This window comes from Lithobates pipiens, unplaced genomic scaffold, assembly GCF_037356315.1.
Source record: "Lithobates pipiens isolate NorthernLeopardFrog02 unplaced genomic scaffold, aLitPip1_a1.2 Scaffold_28, whole genome shotgun sequence".
NCBI classification, from domain to species: domain Eukaryota; kingdom Metazoa; phylum Chordata; class Amphibia; order Anura; family Ranidae; genus Lithobates; species Lithobates pipiens.
This window is the reverse complement of record NW_027507789.1, coordinates 51429854-51448063: the sequence shown is the minus strand read 5'-3', so window position 1 is coordinate 51448063 and position 18210 is coordinate 51429854. Positions and strand designations below refer to the sequence as shown.

The 18210-nt window shown below is 42.9% G+C and overlaps 1 protein-coding gene across 1 annotated transcript; it reads left to right on the top strand.

Annotated features, from left to right (window-relative positions):
* The first annotated feature begins 906 nt into the window (after positions 1-906).
* Positions 907-18185, top strand: LOC143935381 (small nuclear ribonucleoprotein-associated protein B'). Its single transcript, XM_077459211.1, has 10 exons — positions 907-1046; positions 4612-4763; positions 4844-4955; positions 7372-7524; positions 8066-8207; positions 8371-12673; positions 12780-12891; positions 15485-15623; positions 15788-15949; positions 18012-18185. Exons 1-6 carry the CDS (start codon positions 1044-1046, stop codon positions 8592-8594), a joined length of 786 nt encoding a protein of 261 aa, XP_077315337.1. The 5' UTR covers positions 907-1043; the 3' UTR covers positions 8595-12673; positions 12780-12891; positions 15485-15623; positions 15788-15949; positions 18012-18185.
* The last annotated feature ends 25 nt before the right edge of the window (positions 18186-18210 follow it).

Here is an 18210-nt window from a genome sequence, read left to right as displayed (position 1 = left end):
TTGGCATGTCATTTGTTTGGGGGGGTGGGGTGGGGTGCAGGTACCTAGTTTTCACAGGTATCCAGCTCCCACTTCCTCTCCTGGTCTCCAAGGCAGAGCAGAAGATCACCTTTCCCCCCTCCCTCCCTGCAATCTTCTGGGACATGTTACAGGTCCCAGAAGATTGCCCGGCCATTCACAGCATGCAACGCGGCTTGTGCATGCACAGTACGCGCCCACACTTGCAATGCCGGCACCGCAGAGAGGAGTGGGAGAGGAGTGAGGCTTTGGGCGGCCACATCGCTGGACCGTGGGACAGGTAAGTGTCTGCTTATTAAAAGTCAGCAGCTGCACTTTTTGTAGCTGCTGACTTTTAAATGGGTGGAGCTCCACTTTAAAACAACAAGGGCAGAGGATTTAATAGACATAGCTCCCAATTGTCCCTGATTTGGAGCAATGTCCCTCTTTCCTCATCATTTGTCCCTCATTTTAGTCTGATCTATATAGTTGTATATAAAATGCACTTTTTATCTCTCAAAAAGTGTTTTCCAGTGCTAAACCTTTCATCTGATTTCTAAATTGCTGCATTTGTAAATTAAAAAAAAAACAATATAAAGGAAGGAATAGTAGTAGTAAAACAAATCACTTGTGGGTTTAACAAATCGTGTTTTTTTAAACAATTCTCCTTTAAAGGGGTGTGACAAGGGGTGTGTCCTATGGCCTGCATACTTTTTCTGATAGGTGTCCCTCATTCCTATCTCAAAAAGTTGGGAGGTATGAATAGATTGAAAGATGAAAAAATGACTGACGTTCCTGCTAGTCTTCCCCCCTTGTACATCTATAGCCTGTGCAGCAGGGGTCGCTCCTCCCTATACATCAGACAGTAGTAGACGGTGCATTACAAAGCTTTCTATTGTTCCGTTGTAGAACGCAGGATGAACGCGTCGCTTCCGGTTTCACACAGCGCTTCCGGTATAAAGAGCGCCTAAGGAGAGAGAGACTCCTGGTGCAATTTTTTTCATTCCCCGAATCGGTCGCGAATCCGCGGCATCCGACCTGCAGCCATGGTAAGTGCGGGAGAGGGGGACTTGGCGGGAAGAGGGGAGCCGCCCGAGACCGGTATTTGGTGGGCTTCTATTGTGAGGAGACGAGGAGCGCTCCTGTGTGAGTGAACCGCCCCCCACACACACATACAGAGGAGCGCTCCTCGTCTCCCGCCGTCTCCTCACAATAGAAGCCCACCAATACCGGGCTTCACCACCCTGTAGTGTGTGAGAGAGCTATGAGGACTCTTCTAACTTGGTGAGGGTATGAGGGGCTCCTCTATCTGGCTGTGTTGAGTGCCTCCCTCAGGCTGACCAGTGATAATAGGCCATGCTTCCCTAGTAATGGTCGTATTGTTGGCTCCTATGAGGGAAATGTGAGCTCAGGGAATGGAGTCAGTCTCTCTCTCACACGTTATGTCTGCAATGCAAGTTCAGCCATACACACTGGAATCGTGTGTGATCACCCATGCAATCTGTTTTTGCTGCAGTCCAAAAAAGGGTCCTGTGCAAGTTTAGCCATACTATCTGTATCTGCATCACATGGACATCTCATGTGATTGCAGTGCAAATCACATGTGGACTGCCCCTGAATGTGCAAGGGTTTTTTTTTTTTTTCCACTTAACACCTGTGTGCAAGGGCCTATTTAGAGGCAGAAAAACAAACTACTCCAAAGCTGTGATTTTTTACTGCCCTTTGTGAATGCAACCTTTTGGAGTTTGCATGTACTTCTGTGTTTATATTTCTTTAGAAAAACACTTTATTTTTTCTTCTCAGTTGGTGTTGTATACGTATGCATGAGACAAAAAAAAAATTGTAAGCTCCTTGAGGGCAGGTGTAACGACTTATTCGGCGACCCATCGCAGTTCGCTACAGAAGTGATGTTCAGTCGCTGCCATCTTGCTACACCCCCACACTCCTCCATAGTAAGGATACACTAGGGTGGGAAGCAGACATGTTACACCCACCTGAGTTTTGCATTTTAGACATATTTTATAACAGTAAAGTCAGTTTCTGTGGTGAAATACAGGCCTTGGAACTCCATCTGTTTAGATTTTGAATTTTAAAAGCAGCAAACTTCTGATTAGCAAGCCTGTGAGATAAGCAGAGTTGCCGCTGCTTTTAAAATTCAAGGTCTAAGTCAGACGGAGTTGTAATTCCTGTTTTTCATTATATAAGCTGACTTTACTGTTATGTGTAAAATGCAAAACTCTGGTGGGTGTCACATCCGCTTTTCCCCTTAGTGTATCCTTACTGTGGATGAGTGTAGAAAGATGGCGGCGAAGGAACATAACTTCCTTAGCAAATGGCGATGGGTTGCCGAATGTTACACCAGCATTGATGTGGAAGCGAACCAAAGTTACCTGCGCTCAGTTATGGTGCCTACAAATTGGACAGAATTCTTAAAGCGGTTCTTCACCCTAAAGGGGAAGTTCCGCTAATCTGATCCCTCCCCTCCGGTTCCACAATCGGCACCTTTCAGGGGGGAGGGGGGTGCAGTTACCTGGATAATCCAGGTAACTGCACCCACTTCCGGCCAGACCGCTGCAGACGCCACCCCCCCCCAATCTAGGAAACACACAGTTCCCAGAGACACAGCGGGGGACCATAAGAGACGCGCAGCGCGACTCGCGCATGTGCAGTAGAGAACCAGGCAGTGAAGCTGTAATGCTTCACTTCCCGATTCCCTGACAGAGGATGGCGGCGGGCAGCAGCGAGACGAGCGATCGCTTGTCGTCTGCCGCCGACATCGCTGGACCCTGGGACAGGTAAGTGTGATTTTATTAAAAGTCATCAGCTGCAATATTAGTAGCTGCTGGCTTTTAATATTTTTATTTTAGGTGCAGAACCACTTTAACTAGTCCTCTGGGAATAACAAGTCTTGTTGCTCTCAGCATTGGATATCCTTGAATATACTACAAAAGTGAACGAACCAACCTAGGGACATTATAATAATTTAATGTTTGTTAATGAACAAGTGAATACTCACAAAGGGCACTTTCACACTGATCTGTAGTAACACATATACATGGTTACTGTGTTAGCAGTGTGGGGTTTTTTCTCACAGGGCATGTGACTGTTTTGCCATGTTTTCTATGAATTTCAATAGGGAGTTGCGTTTTTGGTGTCGACCCGCACCAAAAGTGCTAGCAGGATTTTACTAAATGCAGCCAACTCAAAAGATCAGTGAAAAGGGTTCCATAGGATTACATGGTTGCACATTTTCTCCATCTTATGTTTTTCTTTTGCATTAAAAAGAAATCGGTGTGGAAGCAGTCAAACGTGTCATATACGAGCATATCTAAAGATAGATGAGACTGTCTCCAAATTCAGTTTTCAGCTGATGGGGAAAACCTCTGTTCAAAAAATGGCTTAGAGGAAAAGGGGCTTAACTCTCGAAATGCAAATGTTTCCACCACAAGCTGTGTTCCACATCACAATCTTCCCTACTTGTTGCCAGGAGCCAGCTGTCTTCTGGATCTTGCAGACATTGTTCTGTCTTACTGCAGATCTTCCCATAATGCCTCATATGATCTGTGCATGCGCATTAGTGACGTCACACCAGCTGGTGTATCGGCACAAATTGTCAGTCATTATCTGCCGATCAGCAAAGTGCAAAGGCAGAATCTGATCCTCTGATTCTGCCTTGGTGGATATTTGGTGTGTTGCAGGATGGTGGAAGTTGCGTGTGTAACCAATTTTCACCCAAAATCCAGCCTTTCTCCTGTGAAGGTCTCGGTCATGCGCAGAGCGAGGTAGAATCTGATAATCAGCTTCTGTGCTTTGCTGATTAATGCCTCTGACAACCTGCACATGCAGTTTTCACGTTGCATTAGCTGGAGTGACATCACTACTGTGCATGCGCAGATTGTCGGAGGCATTATCTGATCTGCAGTAATCAACAGAACACCCCACCCCCTTTTGATTAGCCAAAAGGTTTTGAAGTTGATAACTGATGTGTGCACCCCAGGAGGCTTTAGGAGGAGGCGTATATCCTTCTCCCCCCCCCCCCCCCCCCCCAATCTGAGACTGGAAGTAAGGGGTTGGCTGTAATAAACAAATACAGCCATTTTACATGGGGGGGGGGGGGGGGGCTTGTTGGGGTTGCAAAGTACAGAAATCTTCTAGTACCTTCTGTGCAGCATCAGTCTTGGTTTTTGATAACCTGTAATACAAATACATTTTAGGAAACCAGCAGCACCAGTTCTGATTTGGGGCTTACAGTTCCCGAAAATGCCTTTTTAGTTTCTGAAATGTGTTCTGTCTTGCACTGCAGATTTATTTTTGGCATTTTAAGTTCTTCTGGACTGACTTTACAGGCCCATTGTCACTAGAAACTGCATGTGAATAGCAAGTTTGTGGTGTGATTTGCATGCAGTTCTGTGCAGTGTGATTTCAGACCATTCATTTTAAAGGTGTGGTCTTTGGTCTATTCACATGGATCCTGACCTACTGGGTGGTAAGTTATTCTTTGCAAGCTTGCATTCCTAAGTAAACAAGATAGAAAATTAGTATCTACACGCTAAGCAAAAATGGATGCACTACATTTTGTAATAAATAAAATCTAATTATTATTATTTTTTTTAGACGGTGGGGAAAAGCAGCAAGATGCTGCAGCACATTGACTTCAGAATGCGTTGCATTCTGCAAGATGGTCGCATCTTCATTGGAACCTTCAAAGCATTTGACAAGCATATGAATCTTATACTGTGTGATTGTGATGAGTTTAGAAAGATCAAGTAAGTGTTGGGTTTGCTGTAGTGATCAAACTTATATTATTTATATATTTTTTGCACTGGCTAATGTTCTGTTTCCCTAGGCCAAAGAACTCCAAACAGCCAGAACGGGAAGAGAAGAGGGTACTAGGGTTAGTGTTACTACGTGGGGAGAACTTGGTATCCATGACAGTAGAAGGCCCACCTCCAAAAGATGTAAGTCAAGTCTCCTTTGTTCTTCCACATTTTCAATTGTTTAGTGCAATTCTGCCTCTTACGAAATTATTTAAAGCTGGACTCCAAAGAATAAAAATATTGTTAAAATTAGCTGGCAAGTATCTAAATTTTATTCACTTACTGCAAAAGCCTCAGATACTATGGAGGGAGAAAACCCACTATTATTGGAGGCTTTACTGAAATGGAGTGCTGACCATTTAGATGCAGAGTAGTTATTGTCCATATATTGGTTTGTTTTTTATTTAGTCATAGGCTGGGGTGGGTCATATAGCAGACAATTGCTCATAACGGGTGCTCTCACATAATTGTGGAAACAAAGGGGCAGTAACTTGCATATGTAAACTGATGTTATGGTAACCAGTTGGCTTCTAACTTCAGATTGTTCTTAAATTAAGCATTTACAATAGAAGCTAGTTACTATGCAAATTCAATATGAAGGAAGAAAAACTACAAGCGTTTATCCCAGAAACCCTTGCCACATCCCAAAATACAGAAATGTGGAAAACATGCCCCAGGGATAAAGTATACCAGGATATTTAAAAAAAAAAGTAACATGGTATAATTACAAAATGAATACACTTTGTACTTGTGTACCATGTTACTTTTTTGAAATATCCTGGTATCATCTTTTACAAATTGGTTACTATGCACAGCAGCCTGTCTGGGGAAAAGTACATAACTTCATGCTTTGTTACTTAGTCATGGTTTACAATGATCACATCCATTGATTCTTTGCTGGTGTATATAAAAAAAGTTCCAGCTTTAACCCCTTAAGGACCAGAAGGATTTGCCCCTTAACGATCAAACCATTTTTTTCTGTACGGCACTGAGTTTTAACTGACAATTGCAAGTCTAATGTGATTGCAATTGGTAACCAATTCTGCTACAGCAGCACCTGGGGTTTGGTAGTGGACAGCTAGAACCTTGGACTTTTTTTTTTTTTTTTTTTGTGGTCTGTCCCTGTTGAGGTTCACTTCATGTCTAGTGGGGGTAATCTTTTAATCACTTAAGGACGAGAAGGTTTTACCCCCATGACCAGGCCATAACTGACAATTGCATGGTTGTGCAGCGCTGTACCAAAATAAGTGTAGGTTTTTTTGGGTACCCCCCCCTCCCCATAGAACTTTCTCAGTGATATCTGATCACCTGTTTATAGTGCAAAAAAACATTTTGAAACTATTTACTTAGCCCCACAAGGTATGAATAATTTGGTCTTGTGCTGTGCTAGATTGGATCCATGATGAGAAGCCTGGTTCTGATTCTGTTGATGAATCCTTGCAGGATTACCCTGAGATCTAGTCTTCACTCGTGTACTAAACTGTCCTGCCTATTTCTCAATTTTGAAACTTTTTTTTTTTTTTTTACTAGCCAATAAAAGTAAATTTCAATTTAAGCCAAAATGTATTTTACATTTTGGTAAAACAAATCCCAAGAAGTGTATATTGATCAGGTTGCACATGTTAATGGCAAATACAAACTATGCAATATTTTTTTGGACCCAGTGACATTGCAGTAAACGGTGCCAAAAATATGCTGTTGGTGTACTAATGAAACTGGCATGGGAGGGGTTAACGTGCAATCAAGGGCTTAAAGTGGAAGTGAACTCCCCTATCGTTTTCAGCCAAGGAAGCTGCCATCTTTGCCTCTGTTTAATCTTCAACTGCTATGGTGCTGCACTTGTGATTCGTTATGACACCAGCCATTGGATGGTTTGATAGTTTGGCTGAGAGCACAGCCACTGTGCAGTTGGCATTCCTGGCATGCCTTTTTTTTTTTTTTTAACTGTCTAAATCCATGGGTTTACTTCCACTTTAAGTGTTTCCCAAGTGTTTAACTGGGGGGGGGGGTGGTTTTTCAGGGAAAACGGATCAGTGTTCCTGCTTAGCAGGAAGATGAGTTGCTTTAACTCACAATTGCAAGTGTCATTTAACACTGTACACAGAGCTTTCTTTTGGTGGTATTACCCCTGCAGGTTTTTTGCACTATAAATGGCGACCATTTTGAAGACTATTTACATTTTTGGGATATTATAGCAAAAAGTAAAAACACATTTCTTCCATTTAGGCTAATATATTCTACATATTTTTGTTAAAATAGAATCGCAATAAGTGTCTGGTTTTTGCAAAAGTTATGGCGTCTACAAAATGGGGTGTCTTTATATATTTTAACTAGTTATGGTGGCAATCAGCGTCTTTTTAGTGGATTACAGAGATGGCTTACAAAGCCCTATAGTTTTACTTTAAATGCACTGCTCTTATGATTTGGGGCTCACACCACCACAAGCCCCCCCCCCCCCTTATGTGCTCTATTGAAAGGATTAAAAGTGTTAACTGAATTTTTGATCTTTAACTTGACAGAGCTATGACTAGAGGTAACATTTGACTTTCTCTTGCAGACTGGCATTGCTAGAGTACCATTGGCAGGAGCAGCTGGAGGACCAGGAGTCGGAAGAGCTGCTGGTAGAGGTGTGCCAGCTGGTGCTCCTATGCCGCAAGCCCCTGCTGGCTTAGCAGGGCCTGTTAGAGGTGTGGGAGGACCATCTCAGCAGGTAAGCCATTTACATGCAGTTGGCGTCCTTGGGAATTGTATGAACACGTGATATGCTTTCAATAGTCCTTTACCAATATTCTCTAAAACGCTGCTTGTGTTTCATTCCACTCTATATAAAAAAAAAAAATGTGCAAAACAATCTGTATAACATGGCAGTCCGGCAGTAGTAGGTATATCTTGAAATCAATGGCTTATGTAGACCAAGATGCCTTAAGGGTCTAGCTAGGGTACCCCACTGTGGATGCCTGTTTTTATGTATGTTGCCTCTTGTAAGGTGGGCTTTACTACTGCCCTACATTATGAGCCCTTTCTACTTTTTGATGCTCAGTTACCTTTTTTATTAACTTAACTTTTTTTTTTTTTTTGCTTTTGCAATTTTGGAATACTTATTACACTGAACTTCAGTTGTCAAGGGAGAAACCTTTTGCTGGATATCATCCTGGAATTTCTAATGCTGTCTATATACCTGTACAGGTTATTTGTATTTGGTAAAAATTTAAATTCCACTTATTAAAGGTGAATTTGTTTCATTATTATAGGTGATGACACCTCAGAGCCGCGGTAATGTTGCCGCTGCTGCAGCAGCTGCCACAGCTAGTATTGCTGGGGCCCCAACACAGTATGCTGCTGGAGGACGTGGAGGTCCACCACCACCAATGGGCCGTGGCGCACCCCCACCAGGTATGAATAATTTGTTCTTGTGCTGTGCTAGACTGGATCCATGATGAGAAGCCTGGTTCTGATTCTTTTGATGAATCCTTGCAGGATTACCCTGAGATCTAGTCTTTACTCATATACTAAGTGATGTCTGATATGCCTATTGCTGACTGTCTTGTTTGTTTAGGCATGATGGGCCCACCTCCAGGCATGAGGCCACCTATGGGTCCACCAATGGGCATGCCCCCAGGCCGAGGCGGACCAATGGGAATGCCACCACCTAATATGAGACCGCCACCACCTGGAATGAGAGGTAAGAAGTTTGGGTGCTTTCCCAATGTAAATGAAACCAAAATGTCTTTTTCTGTTTTTAAAAGTAAAACCTTTTGCAACCTTTACGATGAGACGTAAAAGTTGTAGTTCATTCTTGTACATTTAGTTATTGGGTTCTACTGTTGGTGCACGCCTGTGGCAACCCTAGCACTGCTTTTAAAGCAAAAACATCGCTTGGCAATAAGAATTCTTAGTTTTTCAATCCTGTGGACAATAACTGTCAAATTACCCACCTAACTAATCCAGGGCCCCTGGGTCACGTTTGAAGGATGGCATCTAAGGAGCAACCTATCATTTTGAGTATGACTGTTACTACATAGTTGGTACAGCCAAATGAGATTATAGCATCAGATTGTAATGTTGATTTTAGAGCTCCCCTTGTTACAGTGGCAATTGCAATCGGTAACAAATTCTGCTGCAGCAGCACCTGGGCTTGGATAGTGGACAGCTAGAACCTTGGGGTGGGGATTTTTTATTTTTGTGTCCCTGTTGAGGTTCACTTCATGTCTAGTGAACCCCCCCCCCCCACCACAAATAGAACTTTCTTGGTGATGTCTGATCACCTGTCTTTTTGCACTATAAAGAATTTTGAAACTATTTACATTAGCCCCACCAGGTATGAATAATTTGGTCTCGTGCTGTGCTAGACTAGATCTGTGATGAGAAGCCTGGTTCTGATTCTGTTGATGAATCCTTGCAGGATTACCCTGAGATCTAGTCTTCATAGTTTAGGACACAAGTCATCTGCCTACTCAATTTTGAAACTGTCTTTTCTTTATGCTATAAAACCATACCAAAAAATGTAAACATTTCAATTTAAGCCAATGTATTTTACTTACTTTTAGTATACTAACTTTTAATGGGGGTTCAGGGCCGTCTACAAAAGTGAGCTGATGGGTTTATTTTGCCTTGAATGGAAGGAGTAAAGTTGTCTTATTTGCGCTAAAATTGTCCCTTTATTTTACAGGTCCTCCACCACCAGGCATGAGGCCAACAAGGCCATGACCCAAGCTGCCTGAAGACTTCATTTGTACATCTGGTGTTCCTCATTTGCTCTTGTCATGGGACTGTTAAATGTTTTGTAACCTTTTCTTTGTAAATTTTTAATAAAGTAAAAAAACTCACTTTTTTTGTCAGCTATAATGCTAATTGAGCCCTCCTGTTCCACATGAAGTAACTCCATGTTAAATACTGTTTCCCCACACTTTTACAAGGACAGCAGTGAAAAACTACTGCCCTGAAAGTGGGTGGGATGCTTTCCCAAGTCTTCCAGGGTGGCTTACAGAGGCTCCTCCCACCTAGCACAGGAAACGCATGATCCACATTATAAAGACAGACCACAGGCATCAGCCCCTCCAGTATGTTTCCTCCTGCCAGACAGGAACTCTGAAGTTTGTTCTTATCTAGACCTTTGTGTTGGGTGTCAGGGGTCTCCCAGCTACAGCATCTCAAAACGGGCCAGTGAACCTCGGGAGGCATGTAGCTTGGGCTCGTTCACCCTGCCCTGGTAGGGAGTCACTCAGACACCCCCCCCCCCCCCCCCCCCCTCTCTCCAGTGGCCAAGACAGGTGTTGGTGGGATTCTATTGTGAGGAGGCAGACGAGCGCTCCTGTGTGAGTATGAGTTGTGTTTGTGTCCCTCTGATACAAACTCTGGTGAGGGAATGAGGGGTCCTCCTATCTGGTTGTTTCTCCCTCATGCTGACCAGTGATTATAGGCCATTCTTGGCTGCTAATGGTTGTATTGGCTCCTATGAGGGAAGTCCAGAATAAGTTGTCAGCTCCTCTGCCTTGATAAAAATAGCCTTTGCGCTACTATATATGTAGAAAATCTTGCGTCTATGATAAAACTCCCAATACATGCCTGGTGAGCAAAATAAAACTACATTAAGGTGCTAATATAAAGTGCTATCAAGAATTGTTAGTGGGCATGCACTATCAGCAATAATAAAGGTAAATATACACATGTAAATTGCAGTAAAAGTGCCTTGTCTTCTGTCCCGCCCAGACACTGGCTTCATGCGCACACTTTTTGTGTGGGGTTTTTTTTTCCCCCTTACGTTGAGATCGGAGTGTATGGGGATCAGATTTTTGCCCCATTTCACAGCTCCCACTATGATCTGATGAATTTAACTTTGTATTGACACCCACAGCAGTTTAGAGGGCTGTGTGAACTGCCTGAGGGCAATGCGGAAACCCGCATTGGAATCATGTTCCCACATTGCTATACTTTGAACCAGGTAAATATGCATGTTGGGGTTTTTTCTGCCTCTAAATGCCCGTGTGCAGGGGCCTATTTAGAGGGTTGTTTAGAGACAAAAAGTCAAACACCTCAAATGGCTTGCGTGGGGTTTTTATTTTTATTTTTTTACTGCCCTTTGTGCATGCGTTGGTTTGTGTATGCTTGAGGGCAGGCTCTAATGTGTATGCGAACCAAAGTAACCTGCGCTTGGGTATAATACCTGACAAATGGGCCAATTTCTTGATTGGTCCTCCAGGAATAATGCCCAAATGTCTTGTTGCCCTTTCAGCATTGGATATTGAACATGCGAACAAAACGCCAAATGAGCACACCAGCTTGGTGTCATAACTGTTTTTTTTTCATCCTTGATAAAAATGAATACTAAAGGGCACTTTCACACTGGGGTTTTCTTCCCGGTAGCAGGGCAATTTGCAGGTGCATTGATGGCACTGCCCATTGATTTCTTAACATGTTTATTTTTGCCTTAAAAAAAAAATCGGTGTGAAAGCAGCTAAACGCATGCACAGGTATATCTAACCTGCTTGTGATGAGACTGTATCCAAATTCAGTTTTCAGCTCATAGGAAGACCTCCTGTGTCCAAAAATTGCTAAATGCATTTTGAGGGTGAAGCCCTCTTCCACAAATCCAAACTGTTTCACCACAAGCTGGGTTCACATCATAATCTTCCTTACTTGTATTGCTCAGAGCCAGCGTCTTCTGCTTCTTGCACAGTGTTGTCTTACTGCAGATCATCCCATAATGCCTCAGGCTATCTGCATGTGCAGTAGTGACGTCACTCCGGCTGATCAGATGGGATATCAACACATGCGCAGATTGTCATGCATCTGCAAAATGTGGAGGCAGAATCTGATTCAGAGTGAGGTAGAATCTCACTTTCTGATTCTGCACTTTGCTGATCATTGCCTCTGACAATCTGCAAATGTGCAGGTTTTTAAGGTCGCACTAGCTGATCTGCAGATTATCTGGAGTGATGTCTGTCTGTCTCTGGCATTATCTGACTATCTGCAGTAATCAACAGCACACCGGCCCCCTTATTAGCCAAAGGGTGGAAGCAGACTTCAGATGTGATATGCACATCCCAGGAGGCGCATATTCTTCCCCTCCCAAGTTGAGAATGGAATGGAAGGGGGAGGGGGGGGGTGGGCTGTAGTACACATTTGTCCATTTTACCATTGTGGGTGGGCCTGCTTGTTGGTTGCAAAGTACATTTCCCGAAGGACTGCTTTAATCCCAAGTGTAACCCTAGACCTGAAATTCCGCATGTTAAGGAGGCTGTTGTGGTGGGTTAGGGAGTTTGGTGCTATAACATTTGGAGCAGAAATCGTCTAGTACCTTCTGTGCAGCATCAGTCTTGGTTTGTGATAACCTGTTTAATAAAAATTTTAGGAAACTGGCAGCATTTACGAAAAGCCTCAGGGCCAGTTCTGACTTTATCAATGGAGCTTACAGTTCCAAAAATGCCTTTAGTGTTCCGGCTTGCACTGCAAATTTTGTCATGTAAATTCTTTTGGACTGAATTTACAGGCCCATTGACACTAAACTGCATGTGAATAGCAAGATTGTGGTGATTTCAGCCCATTCATTTTGAAGGTGTGGTCTTGGGTCTATTCACATGGATTCTGACTTGCTGGGTGGTAAGTATTCTTTGCAAGCTGCATGCCTGAGTAAACGAGGTAGAAAATTTAGTATTTACATGCTAAGCAAAAATGGCTGCACAAAATTTTGCAATCCAGCGTTCTATATTTTCTTTCAGACGGTGGGGAAAAGCAGCAAGATGCTGCAGCACATTGACTTCAGAATGCGTTGCATTCTGCAAGATGGTCGCATCTCCATTGGAACCTTCAAAGCATATGAATCTTATACTGTGTCATTGTGATGAGTTAAGAAAGATCAAGTAAGTGTTGGCTTTGCTGTAGTGATCAAAATTGTAGTGTGTGTGTATATATATATATATATATATATATAATTTTTTTTCACTTGCTAATGTCCTGTTTCACTAGGCCAAAGAACTCCCAACAGCCAGAACGGGAAGAGAAGAGGCTACTAGGGTTAGTGTTACTACGTGGGGAGAATTTGGTATCCATGACAGTAGAAGGCCCACCTCCAAAAGATGTAAGTAGTCTCCTTTGTTCTACCACATTTTCAAATGTTTAGTGCAATTCTGCCTCTTATGAAATTGTTTAAAGCTGGACTCCAGACAAAGATGAAAAACACCAGTATTTAAAATTGGCATCTAAATGTCTTCATTTGCTTACTGCGAAAGCCTCATACTACGGAGGAAACCCACTATTAACCAATCGGGAGGCTTTACTGAATTGGAGCGCTGACCATCTAGATGAGTAGTTGTCCATATACTTCTTCTTTTTTTTTTTTTTTTTTCATAGGCTGGAGTGGGTCCTATAGCAGACAATTGCTCATAACGGGTGCTTGCAAATAATTGCAAAAACAAAGGGGCAGTAATTGTCATATGTAACCTGTTATGGTAACCAATCGGCTTCTCGCTTCAGCTTGTTATTAAATTGAGCATTTACAATAGAAGCTGGTTACTATGCACAGCTGCCTGGGTAAAGTACATATCTTCATGCTTTGGTAAATTCAGTCTTTACAATGACCACATCCCTTGATGGGGTGTATAAAAAAAAAAAAAAAATTCTAGCTTTAACCACTTAAGGACTGGAAGTCTTTGCCTCCTTGATGACCACACCATTTTTTTGTTACCACACTGAGTCGCTTTAACTATTGCAGTCGTGCTATGCAGTACCCAGATAAAATTTACACCTTCCCCCCCCCCTTTACAAATACATTTCTTTTGGTGCTATTCACTTCTGCGGGGTTGCGCTATAAACAGAGCAACAGTTTAAAAAAACAATATTTTGCTATAATAGCCCAAAAAAGTTTACATTGAATTTCTTAGTTTTGGGTTGATAAATTCTACATATTTTTGGTAATCGCAATAAGCATATATTGGTTTGCGCAAAAGTTAGTGTCTACAAAATAGAATAGATTTGTTTTGTTTTTTTGTGCGAGACCGCAGCGGACAGATCGGACACTTTTTTTTTTTTTTAATTTGTCTGACAGGGAAGAGGTTAACACTAGGGGGTGATCAAGGAGTTAAATGTGTTCCCTCGTGTGGTGTAACTGGGGGGGGTGGGACTGCCTGGAGGAGGCTGATCTCTTCCTAAACTTTAGGAGCAGCAGATCTCTTTCAACTCCCCTGACAGAATGGGGAGCTGTCTGTTTACATTGACAGATCTCCGTTCTGTCTGTCAGAAGCGATTGCAGGGGGCTGGCAGGCATTGTGACCAACATACCCTGACGGCGATTCTCTCAGGGCAGCCAACCTGCCACAGTAAAACTGCGGCAGCTGGTCCTTAAGTGGTAAATCACCTTGCTGACAGATTTCTCTTTTTGCACGGATGTTAAAACATTTTGGACCTAAAGATGGCTTTAAAGTGCACTTTGTCATACGATTTGTGCAATTGTATTTTAGTTTCAGTAAACGCTGCACATGTAACGGAAAGCCTTGTTGTAACGCATTAGGAAAGGGCTCAATTTGTTATGGCATGTGAATGGTCCTAGTGACTCTTCTGTGCCAATGGGGGGTGAGATATTTTTGATGGGTTTAAACTGTCCTGGGTACACTGAAACTTTCATATTCTCACTGCTAAACGTATGACTAGTATTGCCTAGGCAGTATGAGGGTGGATCTTTGCTGTGGTGAGATTTGTTTTTCAAAGTATTACTAAAGGCAAAACTTTTGAGTGGCGATGGACTAAGCCTATAGTTCTACTTTAAATGCATTGCTTTTATGATTGGGACCCACACCTCCACTTGAAATTGATAGCTTATGTAGACCCTGAAGCCCTAGGGCTCTAGCTAGGGTAACCCCGCTGTCCTTTACTTATTGTTCACTCTTCTCCCTTCTTGGGCCCCCTCACAGTGGAATCCTTTGTGTCTTATGTATGTTGCCTTTTGTAAGGTGGACTTTACTACTGCCCTACATTTACAATCCCTTTTACTTATTGATGCTCTATTGACTTTTTTGTCAAGCATTGACTTCACTGTTTTGTATGCAATTTTGGAATACTTGTGTAGCGCTGGCTCCTGAAGAGCACGCGCTATGTTTTGAAATTTAATGTTACACCTAAACTGCAGTTTGGGTATAATTGTTCCAAATTTTGAGCTCCGCATCAGTCTGACTAGACTATAGGGTTTTCAGCCTGGCCATAGGGGGGGGCACTGTCTCTTCTGGCAGGCATGGAAACATTCTGGTTGGGTGCTTTAAGGTTACTTTCTCTCGGAGCCAGCCCAGTGGGAGTGTCACTCTTGCTATACTCTCTGGTAGAGGGTACTTAAGATGCAGATGTCACATGGTTTGGAGTTCCGGTCCAGAAGTATGTTCTGACTCCATCCTCCTGACCAGCCCCAGCCCTGTCATAAGTCAAGTTTCTGGGCTATCTACCATGGGAAACCCCTAGACACAAATTGAAGTGAAGAAGGGTAAGCCCAATAAAACCAGCAGCTCCTTCGGGGGTTAGTGCTACACTTATTACACTGAACCTCCAGTTCTCTCCCTTGACGTTTGCTGGATATCATCCTGGAATTTTCTAATGAATGGTCTATATACCTGTACAGGTTGTTAGATTGTATTTTAGAAAAAAACTTCAAACTTATTGAAGGTGAATTTGTTGGTTTGTCATTAAAGGTGATGACACCCCAGAGCCATGGCAATGTTGCCGTTGCTGCAGCAGCCACAGCTAGTATTGCCTGAGCCCCAACACAGTATACTGCTGGAGGACGTGGAGGTCTGCCGCCATCAATGGGTCTTGGAGCACCCCCATCAGGTATGAATAATTTAGTCTCATGCTTTTCTAGACTGGATCTGTGATGAGAAACCTGGTTCTGATTCTTTTTGATGAATCCTTGCAGGATTACCCTGAGATCTAGTCTTGACTCATATACTGATGTCTGATCAGCCTGTTACTGATTTGTGTCTTGTTTTATGTAGCCATGATGGGCCCACCTCCAGGTTTGAGGCCACCCATGGGTCCACCAATGAGCATGCCCCCAGGCAGAGGCAGACCAATGAGACCGCCACCACCTAATGAGACCGCCACCACCTAATGAGACCGCCACCACCTAATGAGACCGCCACCACCTGGCATGAGAGGTAAGAAGTTTGGGTGCTTTCCCAATCGAAGTGAAACCAACAAGGCTTTTTGTGTAGGTTTTAAAAGTAAAACATTTTGAAACCTGAACGATAAGTAATAGTTGTAGTTGCTTCACCCTCGTATAGAATGCTGGAGTATGTTTAGTTATTGAGTTCTACTCTTAGGGTTGCCACACACGAGCAGGGGCACTAGCACTGCCTTAAAAGCAAAAACGTTGCTTGGCAATAAGAATTCTTCTTTGTTTTTCAATCTTGTAGACATTAACTGTCAAATGACCCACCTAATTGATCCAGGGCCCCTGGGTCAGGTTTGAAAGATGGCATCTAGGGAGAAACCTAGCATTTTGAGAGTATGTATGTATGTATGTATGTATGTATGTATGTATGTATGTATGTATGTATGTATGTATGTATGTATGTATGTATGTATGTCACTACCTTGTAGATCCAAATGAGATTGTAATGTTGACTCTAGAGATCCCCTTGTTATGGTGGCAATTGCAATCAGTAACACATTCTGCTACAGCAGCACCTGGGTTTGGGTAGTGGACAGCTAGAACCTTGGGCTTTTTATTGTGGTCTGTGTCCCTGTTGAGGTTCACTTCATGTCTAGTGAAACCATTATCCCAGTAACAGTAGGTGAGGGTAATCATTTAACCACTTAAGGACCGAAAGGTTTTACCCCCATGACCAGGCCATAACTGACAATAGCATTGTTGTGCGGCGCTGTAACAAAATATAATTGTATGGTTTTTGTTCCCCCCCCCCCCCCCCCCCCCACAAATACCTCTGTTTATAGTGCAAAAACACGACAATGTTGAAATTTTCTTTCTTTAGCACCCCCATCAGGTATGAATAATTTGGTCTCTTGCTGTGCTAGAATGGATCTGTGATGAGAAGCCTGGTTCTGATTCTGTTGATGAATCCTTGCAGGATTACCCTGAGATCTAGTCTTGACTCGTATAATAAATGTCTGATCTGCCTATTACTCACTGTCTTTATGTAGGCATGATGGGCCCACATCCAGGCATTAGTCCACCAATGGGCATGCTCCCAGGCAGATGAGGACCAATGGGAATGCCACCACCTAATGTTACCACCACCACCTGGAATGAGGGGCAAGAAGTAGTAATAGTAGTTTCATCCTTCTACATAATGTTGGAGGGTGTTTAGTCTTTGAGTTCTACTGTTAGGGTTGCCACACATGAGCCGGTGCACTAGCAATGCATTAAAAGCAAAAACATTGGCAATAAGAATTTTTTAGTTTTTCGATCCTTTTTACTAGTAATGTCGATTGGTTTTTTTCAAGATAAGTCGGACACTGACTTTCTTTTTTGGAACCAGCGACATTGCAGTGATCAGTGCTAAAAAAATATGCATGGTTACTGTAATAATGACACTGGCAGGGAAGGGGTTAACAAGCAATCGAGGGGTTAAGTGTTTAATGGGAGTGTTATCTAACTGGGGGAGGGGGGGGGTGTGGACTGACTGGGAAAACAGATCTAATTTTCCTGCTAAGGAGCACAGATCTGTCCTCCCCCTCTTAGAATGATCCGCCTTGTTTACATAGGCAGATCCCTGTTCTGTATCTGTGGGGAACTATTGTGGGTGGCTGGCAGACCATCTACCAGACCCGCTGATCGGCTCCCTCAGGCCAAACAAGCACCCACAAACTAGTGCATGAAGACGTACGGGTACATCCATGACAACTTGCCGCAGTACAACTGCAGTGGTCGGCAAGTAGTTAAACACAGGCCCAAATACATGTTAAAACGTTAGAGGTTGCCATGCTTGTCTATTCTCGTTATGATTTTGGCAAGATCGTTAAACCTGTGCCCTCACTTCTGGTTGGGTATCTTTAACCTGGGTTCTCAAATTGACAAATTCAAGTCTGCCACCCATGTCTTGTGTGCAAATTGTGATGGTTGACCTTTTATGTATGATAGGCTCATGTGGCTCTAGGGGTATTGAATATGTACTGTTGTGGTTAACTGCATAATGGAGTTTTGATGTTGTCCTAGTGTTGCTTGCTCTAAGAAAAAAATTGTTCCTCATTTTACAGGTTCTCCACCAGACATGAGGCCAACCAGGCCATGATCCAAGCTGCATGAAGACTTCACTTGTGCATCTGGTGTTCCTCATTTGCTCTCATCATGGGACTGTTGTAGTTAAATGTGTTGTAACCTTTTCTTTGTAAATTTTTAATAAAGTAAAAAAACTCGCTTGTCAGCTGAAATGCTAATTAAGACTTCTTGTTCCAT

Excerpts from the sequence above, each read along its gene's own strand:
- LOC143935381 (XM_077459211.1), top strand. Across the intron at positions 4,956-7,371 it reads AAGGCCCACCTCCAAAAGAT|ACTGGCATTGCTAGAGTACC; the intron begins GTAAGTCAAGTC and ends TTTCTCTTGCAG. Across the intron at positions 7,525-8,065 it reads TGGGAGGACCATCTCAGCAG|GTGATGACACCTCAGAGCCG; the intron begins GTAAGCCATTTA and ends TCATTATTATAG.